At 40.1% G+C, this 26,052-nt stretch overlaps 2 protein-coding genes across 3 annotated transcripts in view; one reads left to right on the forward strand and one right to left on the reverse strand.

Annotated features, from left to right (window-relative positions):
* Positions 1-5,778: 5,778 nt before the first annotated feature.
* On the reverse strand, positions 5,779-10,582 carry LOC139946506 (uncharacterized). Its single transcript, XM_071944192.1, has one exon. It carries the CDS (start codon positions 10,306-10,308, stop codon positions 8,767-8,769), a length of 1,542 nt encoding a protein of 513 aa, XP_071800293.1. The 5' UTR covers positions 10,309-10,582; the 3' UTR covers positions 5,779-8,766.
* A 4,827-nt stretch (positions 10,583-15,409) lies between these two features.
* Positions 15,410-26,052, forward strand: part of LOC139945921 (importin-13-like) — a 55,836-nt gene continuing 45,193 nt past the window's right edge. For both annotated transcript variants that reach the window (XM_071943437.1, XM_071943438.1), the window contains exons 1-4: positions 15,410-15,577; positions 21,386-21,601; positions 22,451-22,576; positions 25,322-25,380. In XM_071943437.1, the coding sequence (XP_071799538.1) occupies positions 21,536-21,601; positions 22,451-22,576; positions 25,322-25,380 (251 nt within the window). In that variant the 5' untranslated portion in view covers positions 15,410-15,577; positions 21,386-21,535. The remainder of the gene's footprint in view (positions 15,578-21,385; positions 21,602-22,450; positions 22,577-25,321; positions 25,381-26,052) is intronic.

The raw sequence follows: 26,052 nt of genomic DNA on the forward strand, positions 1-26,052 counted from the left end.
TATATGGGCATTAATCCTGTGGGCAAAGGATTACACAATTTTTTGAAGGGTGGGGGACACTATAACAAATGTCCCCCCTCAAAATTGGCCCTAGATTGCATCACAGAGCATCTAAAATGCAAAATTTCCCCGGGCCCTTAATCGGGCCCGCACCTCACGACGTAAAGGCTTCCCACACGCATAGTCCATCGCTGACAGATTTGCACCTCCCCCCTGAAAGAGTGGAAGGAACGTGAACCCCCACCCCATTTTCGAAGGGTGGGGGACACAGTATCAACTGTTCCCCGTGTCTTTTGACCACCTTTATCATGAAACTCATGTTTTGCACTGTGGAACTGTGGAGCACTGGAACACAATATTCCCATTGTTCTGTTTCGTTTGCCATTTGGCCGCTAAATGGCCTAAAGATTGCACCACAGAGCATCTAAAAATACAAAATTTTCGCAGGCCCTTAAGCGGGCCCGGACCCATGCCGTAAAGGTTTCGCATTTGCGTGCTCACTCTTTGGCAGATTTGTCCCCTAAAATTCGTGTCATAGATCAACACCTGAACATGCTGTTAACCAAAAAGATTCTACTGCTGCTCACATTTTACAGATATTCTGTTCCATTCTGTAAGCCTTTTATTAGCCTAAGATTGCACCACAGAGCATCTAGAACTCAAAATTTTCCCGGGCCCTTAAGCGGGCCCGGACCCATGCCGTAAGGTTTCACACTTACGTGCTCACTCTTTGACAGTACCCCCCCCCCCCCACCAAAAAAACAAAAAAAAAACAAATTGGGTTCAAAGACCCGGACTTGAAGATGCTATCAATTCAGAAGGTTCTACTTCTGCTCACATTTTACAGATGCTCTGTTCCATTCTGTAAGCCTCTTATTGGCCTCTTATTGATTGCACCACAGAGCATCTAGAATGCGGAATTTTTCCCGGGCCCTTAAGCGGGCCCGGACACATGCCGTAAAGGTTTCACACTCGTGTGCTCACTCTCTCACAGATTCCCCCCCTAAAACAAGGTTCATAGATCCGCACTTGAAGATGCTGTTAACGCAAAAGGTTCTACTGCTGCTCACATTTTACAGATGTTCTGTTCCGTCCTGTATGCCTCTTATTGGCCTTAGATTGCACCACAGAACATCTAGAATCCTTAAGCGGGCCCGGACCCATGCCGTAAAGGTTTCGCACTCGTGTGCTCACTCTGCGACAGATTTTCCCCCTATAACTTGGTTCATAGATCCGAACTTGAAGATGCTCACTGTTTAATAACTCAAAAGGTTCTACTGCTGCTCACATTTTAAAAATGTTCTGTGCCATTCTGTATGCCTCTTATTGGCCTTAGATTGCACCTCAGAGCATCTACAATGCAAAATTTTCCCGAGCCCTTAGGCCCGGACCCAAGGCCGTAAAAGGCTTTGCGTTCCGCTTTAATACCCACCAGGGATGAACTGCCGTCTGAGCATTAGAATGCAGAAACAAAATGGATATTACGAAGCTATAGTTGAGTTGTTTTTTAGGTAGAATAACCATGCATGATAGCAAAAATAGGTGCATCATAGCTTGAAATAGGCATTAATTCTGAGAGGGGGGAACATCACCCCTCAGACTCCATAGATTGCACCAGAGAGCATCTACGGACAAAAACATTTCCGGGGCCCTAAAGCGGGCCCCGGACCCCACGCTGTAAATGTTATGTCCCCCCCCCCACCTTTCAAGACGGATTGACGCCCCTGAATCACGGTAATCTTGGTTGCGCCATTTTGGGAGTGATCAGTGTCCCCATGTGTTAATACACATTCACCTTTGGGGATATGGTTGACACTATAGGTAAAAAGTAAACCTCTGATTTGCAGAGTCAAACAGTTGTTACATACTTTATTGAGACTTTGAGGAGAGGAGTTTTTTGGCCGATTTTTTTTTTTTAAATCAAACTTTGTATTACACCACATTGATTGAATTTGCAAGTTAACAAAGAAATGTTCGCACATTTGGTGATTACTTAAAACAAACTGACTTGGTAACAAGCTTTGGAGAGCTGTTGGTGGTATAAAACATTGTGGGAAATGACTCCCTCTGAGGTAACGTAGTCTTTGAGAAAGAGGTAATTTCTCACTAAAATAATAAAAGACTTCTAGCTAGAAGTCTTTTATTCCTATCTGAAAGCACACAAATTCGTCCAACAATTAAGGTTGTTTTTTCTGTCATCATTTTCTCGCAACTTCGATGACCGATTGAGCCCAAATTTTCACGGGCTTGTTATTTTACCATTGTATACACCATTGAGTACGCTGGTCTTTGACAATTGCCAAACGTGTACCTTCCCTTTAAGTTATATTGGTATTACAGATGTACGTGTAGTAGAGTTTCCTTCCATTCAATTCACAGTTTAAACAAAAAAACATTTCTATGAAAGTTACCTCAAAAATGCATAGAATAAGTCATACAGAAGAGTAGGTTAGATATGTATTTGTAGAAATGGGGGGAAAAGCTTTGTACAAGCATCATCAAAATTTGTGATTGATTATTTTTTATATCAAGGACTTTGGTATTTGGTAAATTAGAGTATACCAATGTGAAATCCAGTCTGAGAAGGGTTTTATATTGTTTGTCTTTGTTGTGCAGTTGGCTCAGTAGTCCGTCAATGTTTAAAAACACAATTAATAATGACAAATCAAAGGGGAGGATGGGGGAAGTGAGGGCTGGTAATGCTGCTCTCACACTGTGGCCAATATTCTTGCGAATATGAATAATTGAACTCCGCGATGAATTGGTCCCCAAAAGAGCGATTGGATAAAGAATATTTTCTTGGTCATCCTCGGTCGTCCCTCGACCTCTCCTTACCAATATCTTGAGAATATCTATATGAATGCTAACCAATGCTTTTCCATTGTCTTGCGAACTGTAACAAACGTTGCTCGGCTTGACCAACATTTCCAATGGACGACCAATACCTATGATAGATGGGATGACCATCTTCACATCATTCGCTGAAATTTCTGAAGCGCTTCCTAAATTGAACGATCTTCGTAAGGAGTGGAAAATGACTTGTTAACCATAAATTGTTAACAACGCTTCTGAATGGTATGTTGCGAAGTTTGAGCGATTGTCAAATATTTCCATTCATAAGCATTCACTAGCCTACTCCCACAGGGTTGGGGTGTAAACCACACACACACCACACCACACACAAACCATTCTAACCACTCGCTGTCACAGTTTACCGGGGTATGGGTAGAGAAAAAATATTCTGCCTTTTCATTGGTTTAGAGCGCGTCACATGATATGTCTTAGTTTTACTAGAAACGGCGGCCGTCGTTTGCCCTCTGTTAGTCCGACGACTATCACACGGCGTGCAGTACCCAGATGTATTTTTACCCACCTCGAACCCAATTGTGTACTGTGTATCTGTGTATCTAAAACGCACGAACGAACGTTACGTGTACGAGGATGACTCTGTTGATTCTAAAACAAATATTGACTGCTTTTACTCATGCTATGGTTAAAACTCCGACTCCCTCGGTGATCCCCGGACCGTTCCATTTCCCCTCGACTGCGCCTCAGGAAAATAGAATGCACTGGGGATCACCTCGAGATTTGTAGCTTTAACCATATAGCACTCGAAGCAGTCAGTATAAAATTTTGTGTATAATATTGTCTCCCACAAGGGTGGGGGAGGGGGCAATCAAATGGGAGAGACCCCCCCCCCCCATACACACCACACAAACACACACAAACACACCATTTTAATCACTCTTTGTCAGTTTCCCTGGGTATGGGTCGAGAAAAAGATGGAGGTAGCCTACAGTCAACTCTCGTTATAACAAGATCAATGTTATTATTGTTGTTATTAGCCAAATTAACAGAAACGGTATATAAGATTAGAAGACAAACAAAGAAGTTCAAAGCAAGAATGAGTTCAGAGTAAGCATTCTACACAATGGAATGAGAAGGGTGTGTTGAGAGTATACCACTCATCTTATGTACCACCCTCTATTGACAACTTACAATGTATAATGCAACTCATGTAGGCCCTACAATACTTCGACCGAACATGATTCAAAGAGTTCTTAAACAAGCCGTGCATTATACCAATCTCCTCAAATTGGATGTACCATGCAGGCGCTTGTGGCTATTTGCACAGACTAATTTTTTACTCTTCCTTGCTCTATGTTTATACCGAGTCCCCAATAGACCTTTTCGCAAATACTGGGGCGCGCGCGTAAAGCTTGGAATTAGATGCATTGTGGTCTAGCTGGTAGCAAAATTTGATTCATATCTATCCCACAATGCACCTCACTCAACAGTCTGCGCTTGCGCATTGGTATTTGCGATAAGGTCTATACGGTTCATGTGGTTAATCCACAACACGCCCCCTCTGAAGGCCGTTCTACAAAACACAGATTTACTCAATTTAAACACCCGGAACAAAATGCATGAATTTTCTTGAAGTTTGCGGATGAAATCAGTTGATCTGCCGTGTACACACACTGAGACCAGCGTGGTAAACACCAAGTAAAGTCAGATCAGCATCCCTGAGCTCAGCAAACAATGCATATAACAGCCGCAGGCCTTGGTAAATAAACGCATACAACAGTCGAAGGCTTCTCGCTCAAGGATTTCTTTGATTTGAGACTCCGTGATTGAAGAAAGAACCCGAGAGCAAATACGGATAAAGTTTTCGCTTCGCACCGATCAAATATCATGCAGGTCAAAAACAAACAGAGCAAAAAACACTGAACAACTCTTAAGATGGACTTCCACTAAACTTTATTGTACGGCCTTTTAGACTGAAGATGGGTTATTTCGTGCTTGTTATTCAAGTATTTTATTTCTTTGTTCATTAATTGCGCTGTAACATTTATTGCCAATTACTGTACAAACGGAAGTAAACGCTATTTAGCCGATCAGGTTCTTGCGCGCATCCGAACAATGTGGGTGCACCCAACTTTGGAGAAAACAAAATGGTGAAAGATTTCTCTTGAAATATTATCCCATGCAATGCTTTTCTTTTTTTGAGAAAACATTAAAACAATTATCAACTCTCGATATCGAGAATTACGGATTTATTTAAAACACATGTCATGACACGGCGAAACGTGCGGAAACAAGGGTGGGTTTCCCCGTTATTTTCTCCCGAACTCCGATGACCGATTTAGCCTAAATTTTCACAGGTTGTGATACACGAAGTGTGGGCCTTTGGACAACACTGTTTACCGAAAGTGGCAAATGGCTTTAAAAAATATTGTTGCCTAATTGTGACCTGGGGGTTGTTGACTTCCAACTTGAGGTATTTTGGACGACATAGGCCCTGAAATAAATGGCCCTATTTGCCGAGAGGTGTGCCCAGACGTTTGGAGAAAGAAAAATTATTTCGAGGGAGAATAACTCGCCGGGCCTTGGCACCCCTCATATCAAATTGAGCAGAGGATGGAACATCAAGAGTCAATGGATAATTTCCCCCTTAACTGTCAGGTCCGTGTACTGCACCTGTATTTGTCCTCGCCTTTCACAACTATGACACCGGTTCGAATCACGCCCGGGAACTTTGAAGATGGTGTTTTCAGTCCCTACTTGACTGCGTGGGTTTTCCCTGAAATAATTCACTTGGGTTTGTCCTCGCACACCTCGTGTACTCTCCAGCAGGGTTCTAGCTATGTTTACAATGATCCGAGTTAGCTTTCATGGGATTCCTTGGCTTCAAAACAAAAATACATTTAAAATAAAATCAATCCTGAAATGTTTTCAACAATCTTTGAATAATATATTGATTTTTATTATCTGTCATTAAAAATTTATTGATAAGTTATTAATTTGAAATTGATTGCCCATAATAGCACATAAAATCTAACTGTGCCATTATTGTCAAACCATGCAGGCACCCAATTCCATAGAGCTAATAAACAAGCACATAATATCATGTCACAAACAGTATTCTTATTCTATAATTTGGTCCATGCATACATTTCAGTTAGAACGGTGTTGATTACTGTTACAAACACAAAACCATTCCAGCTGAACATGGTCTGTGTCTCCTATGGTTACATTAAACAACAAATCGTGCCCCATACGTCAAAGCTCTATAAATAAATATGTTATGATGTCTTCACAAATCAAGCAAACATTCATTATCCTTAATGTAAATAAAATAATGCACCGTGTTTGGAGACCAAATAGGCAGTAGACTTGCCTCCGAATAAGTTGACATAACGGGGGGGGGGGGCACCAATATGTTATATATTTTTAAGGTGCCATAAAATGTCATTTTGTGTACACATTTTACAATCGCCGATGTCCTTAGTTCTGGACAGTCAGTACAAAGTTGACTTCTGACTTCACTAAATACCATAGAGGCAAACTTTGATGTCATATAGAACTTTTATAATTAGTAACTTAGTAACTTTCTACGTTCTCCGTTTCACAGTGAAAACGCCCAGAAGGTTTGCAGTACAAATATTTTGGTACAAATTGACAAAATTATGTCACTTAAGAAGGAGACTTTGTTCATCGCATGTAGGCCTGTAGGCACTGGACTGGTTGGTTATTGTCAAAGACCACTAGTCTAACTTGGTGTATCTTAACATATACGTATGAATAATATAACAAATCTGTGGAAGTTCGGACCTAATTGGTCATCGAAGTTGCGAGAGAACATTGAAAGAAAAAACACAATTGTTGCACAAATGTGTATGCTTTCAGAATAAAAGGCTTGGGGCATGAAGTCTTTTGTTATTTGAATGAGAAGTTACCTCTTTTAAAGGGTCTGTGTACTTTTTTTTGTAGGCCAAAAAACGCAATGTCCACAGATTTACATTAAACTTACACAGTTTGAAGATTATGATGTAGAAAGCTTCCCTGGACATATTACCTGCTGAGGTGCTGTAGTTTTTGAGAAATGAGTAAAACAATGTCATGAGAATAATTTTCGTCTCAGCGATCATGAGATGAAAATTATTTTAGCATGTAAAAACATATTTCATGACATTGTTTTACTTATTTCTCAAAAACTACAGCACCTCAGCAAATAATATTTTTAGGTATGCTTTCTACTATCATTTTCTTCAAACGATGTAAGTTTAATGTAAATATGTGGACATTGTGTTTTGTGTTACAAAAAGTACCCAAATCCTTTAAATTACGCTACTTCAGAGGGAGCTGTTTCTCACAATTTGGTATACTAACAACAGTTGCCCATTGGTAGTTACCAAGTAAGTTTTTATGCTATCAATTATTTTGAGTATTTACCAATAGTGTCCAGTGCCTTTAAGGTAAATTCTGTTGCCTTGATTCTTCGTGAGAATTGATAGTTGGAGCAAGGGGGATCCAGAAAATGTTTTTCTCAAAACAAACAATTTGTAACACAAAGAGAAGACTTTTGCAACATCAGTTATGTTTTTTAGAATTTAAAATAATGCTTCTTCTTTTTATAGCGTTATTTACAATTTTAGTCAAGACATATTGCACATTGCAAATTTATACTTAAATCTATATAATTTACACAAACAACTGTCCAAAGCAAACCACTGCAAACTCAAATAAATAACATGAAGTGGAAGAAATGAAAGACGACAACTAAACAAATTTTTACTTTCAAAATTCAAACCTGCGATGGCCCTTATAGTCAAATATCTATCCATGACCATACTCTGACTGTATGCCAAATTCAAAATGCACGTTTCACCCAAATATTTCCCCTATCTGCCGGTGCAGATATGTACAATAAAACACATCAAACCAATCACACCCAACCTGGAAACCACAGTGGCAATCGTTGTTGTATTTCTTATCAATTTAACCTCAACATCAATGATAACATTGATGCTGAGCTTGTACAGTGAATATGCCCGTGTAACCATCTATAGTGCATTTAATCTAGACACCAATGTAGGTCTATCATGAATACCTGTATTGGGAACGTCATGGGGATTTACCCCGATGAAATACTATTATTATTCTCGATCAGTTTGACACAAAAAAGTCATGCATATTCACGAAAGTTAGTACGTTTCCATATTGTTTACGAGTCATGTCACTTTGTCACAAGAGGCAATTTACAGGCAACCAGTTCAAAGCAATCTACAAGCAGAGAATCCGTTCATATTTGATAAATGTTAACATAATATTCTTATTTTATAAGAATATCATAAGACATCGTAAGACATCGTTGAAAATTTATCATGTGCCACCAAAGTAGTCCAGTGTAGCATGCAATGCAGTTGGTTGCCTCCAAGTTGCCTGTAAATGCAGGCCAAGGCCCTGGCCACCAAAGTAAATTAATATGTTTCAAATGTTTGATGGCGGCAATAGTCTTAGACCCTAAGTTAGAGCACGACCCGGAAAAAGGGGTATACAATTCAATGATGATGGTAATCTCACGGAGATCCAAGCTGTAGACCGGACTAAGCGGGATAATCCCGCCGTCATTATTGTCAAATTTCCCCGGTGGCTCATTGAAAATCTAATGGTTTTAAGCCGGGGTGCCGGGGCTTCTAATTCGTATTTTGACGCCATTGTTGTAACATAAACTTACAGATTGTGAGAGTCCTTCTAACAATTTTATTTGTATAACATTGTTCGTCGTGTGTTAATAAATCAAGTCACCACTCAAGGAGTGATGCATGCTGGGGCAAAAATAAATTAAGATTACGTAAGATTGTAAGATTGAATCTGATTTTCAGCCGTTTTGAAGAGTAATTGTTTCTCAGATTTTATGGATAAGTTTTGTTATCATTTACTCCCGTTTACAATTGCTTTACCGATACCGTTAGTACCCGATCAGGATTCGGTATCGTCATCCACAGAGCCTTTCCCAATCGTCGATGAGGATCCCACGAACGCATTCGACTTTCTCCTCCGGAACGCGTTCATGACCATCTTGGCAGCTGCATTAGTGTCGACTGACGATGTATTCGATTCCATGTCTCGCTTTCCTTTCAACCCTCCAATGTTAACATTCGTCCTCCGCGATGTGTTTGAAGCAGTATCGATGCTGTTCACACTCGGGAATCGTTTCAACAATTGTCCGTTATCGAGAAACGATTGTCTTCGACTGAGTCTACTCGATGGGGCCTTTCTGTCCTCCTCGATGGCGATAGAGGGATTCACCGAAAATTGACTCTGTAATCTGAACTGATTGGAGAAGACTGGGTTCACTTTGGCCTTCTTTCGGAATGACTCCGTCACTTGATGTTCATAGCGCTTGAATATCTGTCTGAATTCTCCTTGCCAAGCTGCGCGATCATGAGGCTCACCGCCTGAAGAAACACTCGATTCTACCGGTCGGAGGTTCTGGGTCATTCTCCATTGACCATACGCATTGTGAGTCTTTTCGGCATCTGTGGTCAGGCTTGGGTTGGAAAACGGCACAGGAGACGGGTAGAACTTAGCGGTGATGAGCTCCTTGCTCATGTTGCTTTCCTCCGTCCACGTACGGGTTAGTCCTACTACTTTAGCCGAGTTGATGTTCGGCAGTGCCGACATGGTCTTCGCTCGAGTAAGCCGCCTGAGTCCCACGCAACGGGCACGGTGTGGTGTCGAACCTCCATCGGTGCTCACTGTCGACGTGGAGTCACCGTCGTCACTCAGACCCTGCTGACCGTCATCGGGGACCCCTGATAGACTGGCGGATCTCCTTCGAGGCTTCCCGGGTACCGAGTTACTCGCCGACTTCTTATCCGCCAGCCAGGGTTTGTCATAAGACCGATTCCTGGTTCGATCAGCCGCCTCAACTTGTCTTTCGTGTTCCTGCTCCCAGTCCATTGCGTTCCAGTGTCGAACACTGTCCCTGTGCTCTTCATCTGCGCCGTTCTCAACCAATATCCTCCCCACCGTCTTGTGCCCTAGTCGGCAAGCTTCGAGAAGTGGCGTCATTCCACATTTGTTTCCCCTGTCAAGCTTCTCACCAAAGTGTTTGAATTTCTTCACCAGTTCAGTCACAATATCTATGTTGCCACTTGACGCGGCGTAGAACAGGGCCGTGTTCCCGAAGCGGTCCCGATGATTCAGGTCAAAGTCTACAGCTCGTAGGAAGATTTCAACCAGCTCGAGTCGGCGGTAGATGCAGGCGTAGATCAGGGCATTGCGTCCTTGTTTGTCTGGGAGACCCACCAGGGCTCCCATCTCAAGCAGCATCCGAGCTATACCGACACCCCACGTTGCTTGCTCAAGTAAGGCGCAGAGGATGAGGGGTGTACGATGGGTCCCATCCCCGCAGTTCACGTCGTCACCGGCAGAGACGAGCTGCCGTGCATCGTGGAATTGTCCCCGGCGAATTGCAACGTGAAGCTCCGGTAAACCCTTCCACATGTTTGATGCCATTTTCAATACAATGTCTTACACAATGTGGGTGAAACCTCTTGTCATTGGCACTCTGTCATCAATAGAACATGCCCGTGGTTTCAGCCTTTCCAACAAATGAACAAATTTCTCTCATTTTAATGACGTCATCATTAAAATTAAATCACAGAATAAAGTCATAGATCTGCAAATTATTTGATACCCATTTCATCTTCTCGTCACTCTCATTTTTAACGTATCCATTCAGCAGATGAAATGACAGTGTGCTACACTATGCACTCATCTTTACAGTGAACTGATTTCACCAAGTGACACAGAGCGCTATGACTACCCAAATATACACGCCATGGTTCTGACAGTACCGGAGGGGTGCTACGCATTAACTTAATCTGGTATTGTGTCTTCTGTAGTTTCCACAAATGGCTCAGGTGACAAAGCCACTCAGGTAGTAAACACACAGACGTGTAACTGGAGTCCGGTCTTTTCACCTTTTTCTTTCTATTAATGAAAAATAAAATCTCTCAGAAAGTGGGGCTTGTGCTTTTAAAGGCACTGGACAAGTTTGGTAAACAGTTAAAAGTAAAGGCCAGTATTCTCACTTCGTATATCCCAGCATGTGCATAAAATAACAAACCTGTGAGACATTTTGGGCTCAATAGGTCATCGAAGTTGTAAAACACTACAATGAAAGAAAATACACACTTATTGCACAAATAGTGTGTGCTTTCAGATGCATAAATAAAAGGCTTCAGCTGAAGTATTTTATCATTAATTGAGTGAGAAATCCTCAAAAACTACGGCATATAGTTTTATACCACCAGCTCTCCATTGCTCGCAACCAAGTAGCTTTTATACCGACAATTAGTTTGAGTAATTATAACTACCAATAGTGTCCAGTGCCTTTTAAGTAGTAGGCGAGCATTGGGGAGATAATCTTTCAAAGTGAGGAACTTTGAACAGAACAAGAAAGGCGTGTAATGTTTCCTTCAGCGCAAACCCAAACCAACTTTCCAATACCACGCTCGGTGTTTATTACCAATAAAGGTTTAAAGAATACCGGGTTATTCAAGAAACGAAGCCGAAGATTTAATTAAAAATCATTATATCGTGTTTTGATGATGGTGTCGATCCCCACTAGACCTATACTTTAGTTTTTGAGTTTTCAAGCACCGAAAGATCAGGGGCAACTGGTTGGGGTTTTTCGGGGGGAGGGGTCTAAAATGGGCATTTTGAAAGGCAGACAGAAACAACATTTTTATTCTTTAGTGAGATTTGGGTCTGGTTTGTGTCAAAAAGTTGGTTGGGAGAACGGCTCCCCCTGAAGTAACATAGTTTTTGAAAATGGGGTAATTTTCAAAAAATGGGGACTTCAGGCCCGTGAGGCATTTAAAAGCACTCACATGTTGTGCAACTAAGTGTGTATATTCTTTCACTATTCTCCTGAAGCTGAGCTATATACAGATGTAGTTGCTAGGGACATCAGGATGCTTCCATAGCCGATCTTCCCAACCTAATGGGGGATATACAAGAATGGGCAAATCTCAATATGATTCCGACATCGGTCGAATAGAGAGAGAGAGAGAGATTTTCTTGCAACTTCGACGACCAAATGAGTCCAAAATTTTACAGGTTTGTTACTTGATACATTGGGACATACAGCAAGTGATTACCAAAGATGTATATGCCTTTGTTTAGAGTCTCGACCCGTAGTTAATCTGGGTGTGGCCCCCATTGCTTCCCCCTTCTGCCTGTTTGTCATTCATTAAGCTAGTCCCCATCAGCCGGCCTCATGTCATCAGCCTCTTGATAAACAAACCAAGCCCAATGGACTGTGTCCAACGTCAATACTTGAAGAGACAACTCAAACATCAAGGGATTAAAACTGATATCGATTTTAGGGACTGTTCAAACATTTACTGTAAAAAAAAAAACACGAGATACTCAAAAAGTACTTCACTCTTTCTTTAATTGGTCATAGATGACGAGGAAGAAGTGTATATGGATGTTCGTTCTGGATGGATATAGGAAATACTCATAATATTAATTACATATTTAAATTAAATCTAATCAATAATTACGGATATGCCCCCTATGTTTATTTTGCTTTTCATATGATATTAAACTTGTGGACATGTCGTTAATTATCTGTCGCGGTGACTACTAAAGGAATTTGATACGTTTGGTAATTGCCAAAGACGAGTATTCTCACTTGGTGTATCCCAACATAACCATAAAACAGTATATCTGTGAATGTTTGGACTTAATTTAATCATCGAAGTTGCAAGAGAATAATAAAAGAAAAGACACCCTTGTTGCACAAATTTGTTTGCATTCAGATGCCTAATAAAAGGCTTCAGGCCTGAAGTCTTTTCATACTTGAGTGAGAATATTTCCCTTTACCATTTCTATTTATTCAATGAGGTATTAATATTAAGTGTAGACCAAACCTCTCAAGATTTTCGGCGACATATAAAAGAAAAAACAAAAATCTCTACCGCCTTTTGAAATAAAATTTTCACGGATGATTTTTTGTGTGTACATGATTAAAAGAATCAAACGGTTTAAAAAACCAAATGAATAGACGACGTGACATGTGACTTCACATGTTTACAATTGAGCCACCATGCCTAGACTTCATGCAGGTACCTGATGGGTGGATGGCTCAAGGTTGCTCAAATTGAAAGAAGGTTTGAATAAATTGCAAAAGTCATAAAATAAAATTACAATGTTTTAAGTTGTGTCTGATGAGTGGATGGCTCAAGGTTGCTCAAAATGAAAGGAGGTTTGAATAAATTGCAAAAGTCATAACAAAATAACAATGTTTAAAGTTGTACCTGATGAGTGGATGGCTCAAGGTTGCTCAAAATGAAAGGAGGTTTGAATAAATTGCAAAAGTCATTACAAAATAACAATGTTTAAAGTTGTACCTGATGAGTGGATGGCTCAAGGTTGCTCAAACTGAAAGAATGTTTGAATAAGTTGCAAACGTCATAAAAAATGACATTGTTTAAAGTCGTACCTGATGTGCGGATGGCTCAAGATTGCTGAAATGAAAAAAATGTTTGAATAAATTCCAAAGGTCTCAAAATATGACAATGTTTAAAGTCGTACCTGATGTGCGGATGGCTCAAGATTGCTGAAATGAAAAAAATGTTTGAATAAATTCCAAAGGTCATAAAGAAATTACAAATTAATGTTGTACCTGATGAGCGGAAGGTTTAAGGTTGCTGAAATGAAAGAATGTTTGAATAAATTGCAACGGTCTTACAAAATAACAATGTTGAAAGTTATGATGAGCGGATGGCTCATGGTTGCTGAAATGAAAGAATATTTGAATAAAATTGCAAAAGTCATAAAAATGGCAATGTCTATGATGAGCGGATGGAACATGGTTGCTGAAATGAAAGAATGTTTGGAAATTTTAGAGGTCTCAAAAAATGACTATGTTTAAAGTTGTACCTGACGAGATGACCCAAGGTTGCTGAAATGAAAGAGTGATTGAATAATTTGCAAAGGTAATAAAACTGACTATGTTAAATACAATACCTAATGGGCAGCAGTTGGCTCAAGGTTGGTCTGTGTAATAGTGTTTTAAGAGTTTGCAAAGGTCATAAAATGACAATGTTTAATGTTGTACCTGCCGAGCGGAGGGCTCGGGGTTGCTTTAATAAAATAATGATTGTGTTTGAATAAGTTGTTAAAGATTGTGAAAAATCATGATTTTTTTAATGTTGTATTTGGCGAGCGAATGGCTCAAGGTTGCTCACATAAAAGAATGTTGAATTATCTGCCACGGTCCTAAAAGATGACAATGTTCAATGTTGTACCTGCTGAGCGTAGGGAAGGCTCAAGGTTGTCCCACTGAAAAAGTTTGAGTCAAAACTGCCGAGCAAAGGGCTCAATACGTTTTAAATGTAAGAGTGTTGGAGTATTTTTGCAAGGGACATCATAGGCAGTGGACACTATTTGTAATTACTCAAAATAAATATTGGCATAAAACCTTACTTGGTAACGTAATGGGGAGAGGTTGATGGTATAAAACAATGTGAGAAACGACTCCCTCTGAAGTGCCATTTTTGAGAAAGAAGTAATTTTCCACAAATTTGATTTCGAGACCTCAGATTTAGAACTTGGAGGTCACGAAAGCAACCATCTAAATACACACAGTTTTGTGTGACAAGGGTCGTTTTTCTTTCATTGTTATCTCGCAACTTTACTGACCGATTGAGCTCAATTTTTCACAGGTTTGTTATGTGCATATGTTGAGATACACCAAAATGTGAAGGCTAGTCTTTGACAAATACCAATAGTGTCCACTGCCTTTAAAAGGAAAATGTTTAATGCTACCCGCTGAGCGTTGGAGGCTCAATTAAGGTTACCCCGTATTGAACATATTTTTTACAAACCGATCACTGGAAGATTCAGACAAGCGCCTTATAGATTCGAACGTAAGCATCTGGGTTTAGGTTCGCCACCTACTGCGGTTAAAGGAACACGTTGCCTTGGATCGAAAGAGTTGGTCTATAAAAAGTGTTTGAAACCGTTTGTTATGAAATGCATATGGTTAGAAAGATGTTTTAAAAGTAGAATATAATGATCCACACAAGTATCACCCAAAATTGCACGGTTTTCCTTTTACGTCACGAACTAACACGGTCGGCCATTTATGGGAGTCAAAAATTTGACTCCCATACATGGCCGACCGTGTTAGTCGACGATCCAAGGCAACGTATTCCTTTAACAGAAATAGAGCGAAAGGAAGGCCCTGCCCGAAAAACGTGTCCTTTTGTCGAGAGGTGTAGATAGGGCCTAATGATTGTTTTCTTCCAAGATTGGTGCTCGGGTCCGTTTGTAAATAAATACACGCAGGCTAGGCCTATAGGTGGTGTTTGGTTAGGGTGTATTCATTTGTGTCTCTTGAGCAAAGGAAAACAGTTTAGAAGTCAATGTATACGTTTCTCCTTACTGTAAAAAGCTATGAGACATCTAAATATTCCAACTTGTGTTTTGAAACTTTAACATTTTGTGCCATGTTATTGTTGGAGATACTTTGTTTTAGTGAGCCGCTTGTCGACTACTCTGCTTCCGTACCTCTTGAGGGCGCCCATCAGCCAACATTCGACGACGTGATCCTTGTACGACGTGAGGATTTGCCGTCTTATTGTGTTCCTTCTTCACTCAGTTCTTAAAAGTAAAGATTCCTCATCATTAAGAGTGTTTGCGGGAAGAAGTCTTATGGTAACGAGCATGGATATGGAGGTTACAGCTGTCTAAAATTGAACCAAACCAGGTATGTAGAGAATAGTTCCATTTATTGAGGAGGGTTTGTTTTGTGTACGAATTTTTTGTCAAAATTGACACACACTGACAGGCGCCGCTGTGTGTATGTGTGCACACAACAGCCTGCTGGACAAGCAGGGACAGTCAGTGTCTCATGATTTACAAGAAAACAAGGAGGTAAATGGATGTATGATGCATGTAAATTGGGAATCCTCAAGTTGTAACATTGTGGCTATTTCTAGATCCATTCTATTTATTTCGACTTCCTTATAAATACTTATAAAAATGACTTAAAGCCATTGGACCCTTTCGGTAAACAGTGTTGTCCAAGGCCCACACTTTGTGTATCACAACTTCTATATCAAATAACAAACCTGTGAAAACTTAGGCTCAATCGGTCATCGGAGTCGGGAGAAAACAACGGAAAACCCCACCCCTGTTTCCGCGCGTTTCGCCTTGTCATGACATGTGTTTAAAATAAATCCGTAATTCTCGTTAATGAGAATTGATATTATTTTGCTGTTTTCTCAAAAAGTAAAGCATTTCATGGAATAATATTTCAAGAGGAGTCTTTCACCATTGCCTTCTTTAAACCCTGTAAGTTATTTTTAAATCTGTGAACTTTTATTTTTTTTTCTGAACCGAAAGGGTCCAATGGCTGTAAAGCCAGTGGACACTATTGGTAATTCAATTGTATATATTTGGTTTGCGGTAACACCATGTGTGTATCTACTTGCCAGGTAGAGTTGTTCTTAGGGAACTGTTCGGGAGACTCCTCAGTTCTGAAAAGAACTGTCCAGCTTTTAACTATTAGGCCTACACATAGGCCTACACGAACATTGCCAATGTTTTGCCAGCTGTGCAGGTTTTAGTTAAACGGACAATAAACATTTTAGTCTGGACACTATTGGTAATTTTGTCAAAGACAAGTGTTCTCACTCGGTGTATCTCAACAAATGCATAAAATAAAAAACCTGTGAAAATTTGAGCTCAATTGGTTGTCGAAGTTGCGAGATAATAAAAGAAAAACACCCTTGTCACACGAAGTTGTGTGTGTTCAGATGCTTGATTTCAAGACCTCAAATTCTAAATCTGAGGTCTCAAAATCAAATGGAAAATTACTTCTTTCTCAAAAATTAGTTTACTTCAGAGGGAGCCAGTTCTCACAATGTTTTAAACCATTAAACTCTCCCCATTACTCGTCACTAAGTAAGGTTGTATGCTAATAATTATTGTGAGTAATTACCAATAGTGTCCACTGCCTTTAAACACATTTTGAAAGAATTGGTTTTGAAGCTGTCACATTAGTGGTTCTTACATTTACAGTGTATGTGCAAAGTGTTCTGCAGGTGCACCAGACATTCTTTGTTGATAGTCTGTGGTTGCCAGTGACATTATGAATTATTTGACAATAACATTGACATTCTTTTTGGAGACCTTGGGTTGCCATGTAATTTCGGCTCCAATGTATTTCTGATATTTGTTGCTTTCAAAAAGGCCAAGTAAACCTTTGGGTCTTGGAACCCAAATTTTGATTGTTTTCATTCGTTTTAGTTCTATAAAATATAAAATTTTAAAGGCCTGTAACACTTCTAAGATTCAAATTTTGTGGCATACATGTAAAAAAAATAAATCTTCTGACATTACCTCATTACTTCGAAAGTAAATGTTTCTGAAAATACTTTCTTGCTATCGAAAGTTGACTAGGCTTCTAACCAAAAGTTGTAACAATCAAGAGTGATTCAAAACATACTACGGCTAGTTTGGCTACATTTTAATGGGAAAAACGCATGGTTGTAACTGTTGCAACTTTAACTTAAAGCAGTAAAAAGCAGTCGCATTCACTAATGTCTTGTTCATGACCCAATGAGATAAAAAGGGGGCGAAGAATGGTTTAAAAGCACCCCTCCTACATGTACCACTTGTCTTCATAAACTTTACAGGAAACTCTTCCATTACCTGACACTGCATATTTAGGTGATTTTTAACATGTTGCCTTAAAATTGCCTCTTGTGAGCATGTCCCCGAGAACAGCCATATTTGGATCTGTCTTTCTCTCTTGAAAACTACAATAAAAAACTTTGCAGACAACCCGAACAGCTTATTTTGTGAAAATACAGTACGGTACAGTACTATGGAAGCCTGGAAACACTCTGGAATCAGTACTGCCCGTGGCAGGCCTGTATGCTTGGTTTTTGAAAGGGCAAAGGCACCGAGACATTCTCATTGGTTAAGGGCACTCTGAGGAACTTGTAAATTTCTACTGTCCAGAGCATTTCAATGGCACCAAGGCAATGATCAGAGGGCACAGAGGCAATCGCCTTTGTTGCCTTCGTGAAGTGTCAGGCCTGCTTTTTTACACTAATTGTTCTGACAGACTGTGGGTTCGACTAAGGAAGGAAATAGTTACAATCAAGCTACACGTAGACACAAACAGGATGGGAACTTCATCTTGCTCAGCAGAGATTTTATGGACTGTACGTAAAGTGTTTAAGAAAAACATGTTACCTCTGGGGTGTATAGTGGTGACAACCTCCACCCCGCCCTCTCTCTGAAAGATTGATTAGAAAAACTTAGTCATTCTCGGCGTGTACGCCTGATGTTCAGTAAAGATTGATTTTGGAAAGAGTAAAACTATTCCTGTTCTCTAGTTTATACTTGGGAATACAGGTAACCAACAAATCTGTGAAAATTTAGGTTTTGTGGTCATGTTTTAAGGGTCACGTTTTAAGTTGATCTACTGCATGTATTTGCAACCTTTCAACAGTGCACAAGTCGAACGGTATACTGTACTACAGGTATATTTGTGATAATAATGAATAATGATGAATACATGGTTCTTAATAGAATCATGGCACTCAAATACAACACAAGGCCTTTCCCAGTTCATTGTTTCCTTTCCCAGTTCATTGTTTTTACATAAAGGCAAACTTTAGCCAATCCACAAACTTTCTCAGTTCCGTGAGGAGGAAGCTGCAAACTTAATATAGCTCTAAGTTTTTTAATTATTTCAATGCTCTAGTCTCGGCCCATGTTGCAGATTCCCATATACCTTGGTTAAGAGAAGCAATTTATGGTTTTCCCTGTCTTGCAATCACCTCTGTTGCCCATGGTCATTGCCTTGGTGAATCTTGAAATGTTCCAATATAATTTTACAAGAGGTGCCCTTTACCAAGGAGAACAAATCCCTTGCCAAATAAAAATGAAGCATCAGCTGTGAATTTCACAAAGGGGTGAAGACGAATCTTATATTGAGTTTAGGAAAAGTTAAAACTTAGGACTTGCCTTCAGGTTTTTAATAACTCCTAGGACTACATGTACATGTAGTCCTACTAGTAAGTTACACTAGGACGTATCTTTTTTGAAATCAACCCCAGGCCTGACAATGACGTCATAACACATGAGGAGGATCAATGTGCTTGTATAAATTAAGTTTGATTTCATTTATTACTTATTTTTATTGTGGCAAACATTTTTCAAAGCATAAACCTTTTGAAAAAATACTGCCAGCTCACACCCATGCAGTACAGATGTAAAATACAGCACTAGTGTTTTAACAGGGAAACTATGTTTACTGTACCTGTTTATACCCTTGTGATCGTTTCTGAACACATCAAACTGTACTCTGCACTCTCTGCAGTGACACACTTGGGGGAACTCAAAGTGTGTAGACAGAGGATGTGAATGGTTAACCCAGAGGAAGTGATACTAGATATGGATCAGTCTAGCCTGCAGGTTATCTCTGAGTGAGTAGTAGACCCCCCTCAACGCTGCCGCCCTGTCAGCAGGTGTGCCTCCAAGTTTAATACCTGACCCTTGAGGGAGGGATGCTTAGCTTCTCTTCAAGACACTCGGGGTCGATTGATCTTTAAAGGTTCATGAACTTCTGCCTGAAGGAGGCGTGCACCTTTACGAGGAGCTGTACAGTGTCTATGCCACTATCGAGAGAGAGGAGCTGGAGCAGAAGATAGCTTAAAAAAAAACTAAAAAAAAGAAAGAATGATACTGAAAGTGCAACTCTTAAGATGTTTCGTTGAGCTTATTTTGTTTCCGTATTTATAAAGTCAGCTCTCTGGAGTATGCTAAGAGTGTTCTATTAATGTAGTGCTGAGAGGCTAGGATTGTGCTTTAGAGCCTGTCAATGGCCTCTTGATGGCCAGGAATCAGGCTATTTAGGAGGATTTGTGACGGCCGTCAGCTTTAATTATCTGAGGGATCACAATAATCAGGAAATGCTTTTTAGTGAGTCTGTTGGTAACTAGGGTCATGTTGGGATGGTCAATCCCTTCTTAAGATGGGTGCAGAGGGTTGACAGACTACTTTCCTGCCTGAAGACCGGTACAATACAGTGTTCACTCTGTAAGAACTCAGTGTTACACCTGCAGTCATTCTAAAAGACAGGTAGAATAGACTCTGCACTTTGCACTTAGTGTTACTCCTATAGATAATACTTGTGTAGAATTGAAGGTGATGAATTGTTTACACTTCAAGTCAACCCTGAAGACAGGTAGAATACACTCTAAAGCTGTACTGTGTGCTCTACACCAGTGCTACACCTGCACTCAATTCTGAAAAGGGGTTGAATTCCCTCTGAAGGTGTGCTGTACACCAGTGTTACACCTGTACACCAGTGTTACACCGGTACACATGTGTTACACCTGCACTCAATTCTGAAAAGGGGTTGAATTCCCTCTGAAGGTGTGCTGTACACCAGTGTTACACATGTACACCAGTGGTATACCGGTACACCTGTGTAACACCTGCACTCAATCATGAAAAAGGGTTGAATTCCCTCTGAAAGGGTGCTGTACACCAGTGTTACACCTGTACACCAGTGTTACACCGGTACACCCGTGTTACACCTGCACTCAATCATGAAAAAGGGTTGAATTCCCTCTGAAAGGGTGCTGTACACCAGTGTTACACCTGTACACCGGTGTTACACCGATACACCCGTGTTACACCTGCACTCAATCATGAAAAAGGGTTGAATTCCCTCTGAAAGGGTGCTGTACACCGGTGTTATACTGGTACACCAGTGTTACACTGGTACACCCGTACACCATGTACAACTGTGTTACACTAAAGGGGTGTGATACATCTGTGTGACAACTGTACAGTGTTACACCAGTACACCAGTGTTACACTTTGGTGCTCATAGTATGATTATGGTCAACTACCCAATTACACCACTTTACAAATACCGCAGGTTTACAAGAAATTTTGTGCTCTGGATTTAAAGTTTGACTTGTAGTGTTCAGATTTCAGAATGCCCAGTTTCTTAATACAGCACCAAAATATGGTCAATGTGAGAATATAGCTGTGTTCAGATCAGATTTGTGTTCAGATTTTCAAAATGCCAAGATTGTGAAGTACACATCTATGAGGCCCCTTTTGAGCCTTCGGCTTTGGTTTTGGCTTTGGATTTGACAACGGTTGATTTGACCATTGCGCGTGCTTTGCGTTTAACCCGCTCAGGGCTTAAGACATGAGGACGGAGTCTGAAGCCGAACCCAAAGCCGAAGCCGTGGTTTCGAAAAGGGCCATAGTAGATGTATCTACAACATACATGTACCGCATTAAATTTCCTCTATGATTCTTGGCTTATTCAGTTTACCACATCACCCACAGGGATTTCAATCTACACATTGTACTGCCTCCATGTACACATACCACAATCTGCAGGTGAAAAAAAATGAAAATAATTCTCCTAGAAAGACTCTGCTAGGGGGTCGAAACGTCAGGCCATTTACTTTTTTTTAAACCTTTTTAAATTTAAGCTTATCTTGGTTTTTTGTTTTGTTATTTCTCCGAACAGGAACCAGGCCATTAACACCTGATGATAAAGTGTTTCCTTCAAACTGGAGAGGTAGAGTGTTTTTTATTTAGTCGCCCAACGTGACGTTGACCTTCCAGACGGTCCTGGCAGTGTTGCTGGATTTATTGACAGCAGTTTGGTCCAGGAGGGATGGCTGCTTCGTCCCAGTCAAGAAATGATTCTACACTGGACATTGATGTGGATAACATAGAAAAGGTAGGGTAAACTGGGCTAAAAACTGCCATTGGGTATGGGGTCAAAAATGGCCACTGGACTTGTCTCCACTGCTAGTAAAAAGTTAGAAAGTAGAGTTACTACATTTATAACAAGAATGCGTATTTAGTCTTTCTTAGCATGCTGGAAAGTATACTCTCAGGATTTTTCTTGATTTCCATATTTTTTTTGTTTTTTGTTTTTTTTAGGGGGGGGGGGGATTTCTTGAAGCCATCATTAAAATAGACTACAATAATATACATGTGCAAAGACATTGTGTATCTCAAAGCCATTTGGAAAATTTATTGAAGCCATACAAATAGACTGAAGTACAAAGATATTTACGTATCTTGTACACTGTACGAGGGTCTTTATTTTCAGATACAATGCTCCAGGGTTCTCCACAGAATTGTTCAAAACTGGGGGGGGGGGGGGCATTCCGGACCCAGATTTTTGCAGTGGCCAAAGAAGTCTGAGTTGAAACAAGGACTTAAGAATGTTTTCTACTTGGTGTTTATCTTGGTTTTAAATGCCCTAATGTGCATTCTGGAGCATTACGTGTATAGATGGTTTTAACTTTTTTTGACATTAATATAAACTTTTTTAGCAGAAATAAAATTTGCACTTATCTGCCAAAGGTTGTGTGTATCAACCTGTTGCATGCTCATTATATCAGATGGCCCGATACGCTAGCTTGTGTATGGTTAGAACCCTGATGGTTAGAACCGTGATGGTTAGAACCCTGACGCTTAGAACCCTGACGCTTAGGCACCAATATTTTTAAACTCAGTATAGAGAGGCCATCTGAAACGCACTCTCAGTCCAAATAATTTGTTCTGTCCTTTCCTTCAGGCTATACATCAGCTTTATTATGATCCACACCCTGGGGTAAAGGACTCTGCTCAGCGATGGCTGCTGGTGGCGCAACGCTCACAACAAGCTTGGCAATTCTCATGGACACTTCTGGCCCCAGACAAGGTGAGTTCACCCCGTAAACAACCAGAGCCCAATTTCATAAAGCTGCCTAAGCACAAAAAGTAATGTAGCTAAAAACACAATAATTTTGCTTACCATAATAAGGTTACCAGCCAAAATGCCATCTCTCATGTTCATTGTGTGACTGGTATCCTGCTAATTTGTGCTTAAGAGAAACTTTTTTAGCAATATTTTCTGCTTATAAAAGCAGCTCTATGAAGTTGAGCCACGGGTCAAATTTCAAAAAGCTGTATTAAAGCAGAAAATACTGCTTGACAAATTTCTTTGCTAAGCAAAAACTGAGTGGTTCACCAGCCACAACAATACAAACTTATTGTAATTTTGGCTGGTAACCTGTTTTTGCTACTGTTTTGTGCTCAGCAAGTTTTTGGTGCTTCCCCAGGCTTTATGATATTATGCCCAGGTCCTAATTTGACGCTCAGTAGAATTAAAAGATAGTATGCAATTTTTCACTAAGACATTACATAATGAGGTAACCTAATATTATTCAATCACATATCAGAAGACTTCACCACACTTGTCCAGTCTGGTGTAAGTTTACTGGCGCCCATCGCTAAAACCACTGGCTTCAGGCCTGTGGTCCAGTGCTAATTTAGAGCCCTGCTGTCACAATGTGGATTGGCCTTTGGGAAGCACCTCCAGATAATGACTGTTGAGATGTCGGTTAGTGACGACCAGTAGATTGCCAGTAGAGGCTTAACATCCAATCAGTATCAAGTAAGGTGTCCATATCATTCACGTCGTAGTAATTCTTCTCTGCATGTGTTGACTTTCTTGATCCTCGGAAAGCGTTTTGGAAAGTCTGCCACTCTTTAGAAATGAATCATAGTTAATGAAAGGTGTCGACAAAAGGATGGCAGTTGGTACTAAATGCATGAGACAGACAATTAATTGCTTTTTTTCACTTCATGTATTCTGGTTGTGAAGCCAATGACTCTTAAAAGATCAAACGTAATCTACAATCCCGGCCAAAATGCTTGTGCCACCCATTTACAACGTTACAGTAAACAATTCCTGTCCATTTCCCCTGTGACAATAAACATGTTGATGGGAGCGCCGACGACCGCGCAAAGAGAGCTACATTGAAAGGGGGCACGGGAGCATTGGTGTCCCAATGAGATATGACCAAGATTGTATCCAAGAACCCAATAGAGAGAAAACAAGAAAGGAAGTTTCAGTTTTAGACGTGGGAGGAAATCCCTCGTGAATTAATCCATGCAAAACCTACGCAGTCAGGTACAGTAGGGACTGAAACACAATCCATTTAGTGCCCCTGGCGTGATTCGAACCGGGGTCTTTGAGGTGGATGGTGAAGAAAGATATTACCTGCCAACCCCGACCACCCAAGGAGCCCTTAAGCATATCAAGTGCAACAAAGCCATTTACACATACATGTAGGCGTTGGACTGAAGTGTATTAAACCTAGGGTACAAACTTGATGGAAACAAGTTTTTCCTTGGAATACATGTAGGTTCACCTGCTTGGGACTGGGGAAGGTTGAAGCAAGATAATACCAGGGGTAAAGGCAGTGGACACTATTGGTAAATTACTCAAACTAATTATTAGCATAAAACCTTTCTAGGTGACGAGTAATGGGGATAGGTTGATGGTATAAAACATTGTGAGAAACGGCTCCTTCTGAAGTGCCATAGTTTTCGGGAAAGAAGTAATTTTCCACGAATTTGATTTCGAGACCTCAGATTTAGAACTTGAGGTCTCGAAATCAACCATCTTAAACGCACACAACTTCGTGTGACAAGGGTGTTTTTTTTCTTTCATTTTTATCTTGCAACTTCGAAGACCGATAGAGCTCAAATTTTCACAGGTTAGTTATTTTATGCATATGTTGAGAAACAACAACTGTGGAGGCTAGTCCTTGACAATTACCAATAGTGTCCAGTGTCTTTAATAGACGATGTGACCTCTGACGTCACTCGAAAATCATAACACGATTCGCGCGCATACCGCCGGGCAAAACCTTTGTGTTTTGGCAGCCAGCTAGAAAGTGAATGCAATGTTACCATGACTACGCGTAATTTTGCCTGGCGAAACATGACCTATACAGTGTTTTGTCAACAGAGGGCGATTTGAATGTAAAAATAGGTCACATTGTCTATATTGTGTTGGGAAATCCCAGCGAATGTGAAACTCTGAGTGGCAGTGAATTTGTATGATTTGTCTCCATAGTGTGAAAGGGTTTTAGTCTTTATTCTTGTAAAATACTCCTTTGTCAGCTACATTTATGCTAAAGGTTAAAGGTTGTGAAAGTATAATGGCAAGAAATGCCAGAAAACAAAACTGAGAAAGAGTTTTTTATGTGGTGTTGTTTATTAGAAATACATTGCAAACCCTTTTTTATGTTATTTATTAGGGAGGAAAAGGACATTTGAAAAATTTTTGTTTATATTTTTGAAAATGGCACCCCTGTTACCACAGGACTCATGGAAGTATAGTGCTTTACACACATCGGTGTTTGGTTAAAACCAAATAATGTTCTCCTCTTCTTTTAGATTTGAACTGTTTGCCTGTAGGTTAAGATTGCCCTATGTGACATAGGGTAGATTTCACAAAGAACTCGAGTTAGGACGAGACGAGGTACTCGTCCTATCTTACAATGTCTTAGGACTAGCCATACGTTTTAAGTATCTCCTATAACTCTTTGTGAAATCCACCCATTGTCTTTATACACTGTGAATAATGAATTCTTTATTTTCTTTGTATCACCAGGCCACAGAGGTCCAGTATTTTGGTGCTAGTGCCCTCCATACAAAGATTTCCAGATACTGGTAGGTTTTGGCTTGGTTATTTATTGACTGTTCACGTCTTTCACTTTGTTGTGTTTGCACAACGGCTAGGAACGGATTAATTTTCATCAATTTCGCAGACTTTCAAGGAAGTTGCAACATTTGTGCTTGAAAAAATGTGCTAATTCTTCGGAAAAGTGTTCCTATTTCTAGACAGTAATTGATACTAAGTACTCAAAATACAACACTGTATAAAACCTTAAAGGCTCTGGACACTATCGGTAACTACACAAACAACTTTTTAGCATAAATACTTACTTGGTAACAAGCAACGAAGACCTGTTGATAGTTTGAAACGACTCCCTCTGAAGTACATGTAGCATAGGTTTTTAGAAAGAGGTAATTTCTCACTCAAACATTAAAAGACTTCAGGCCTGAAGCCTTTTATTATGCATCTGAAAGCACACAAATTAATTGTGCAACAAGGGTATTTTTTCTTTCATTATTTTTGTGCAACTTTGATGACCAGTTAGGCCCAAATTTTCACAGGTTTGTTATTTTATGCATATTTTTGACAAATACCAAAGATGCCAGTGCCCTTAAAGTGTTCAATAATGATGCAGTAAAGATTTAAAGCTTTACACGTTGTGGGAAAGGAAGAGAATAACTAGTTTGGGGTGGAACTACCGTGTCAAATTAATCACTTGGATGATC

The sequence above is a fragment of the Asterias amurensis genome, chromosome 13 (genome assembly GCF_032118995.1).
Source record: "Asterias amurensis chromosome 13, ASM3211899v1".
Taxonomy (NCBI): Eukaryota; Metazoa; Echinodermata; class Asteroidea; order Forcipulatida; family Asteriidae; genus Asterias; species Asterias amurensis.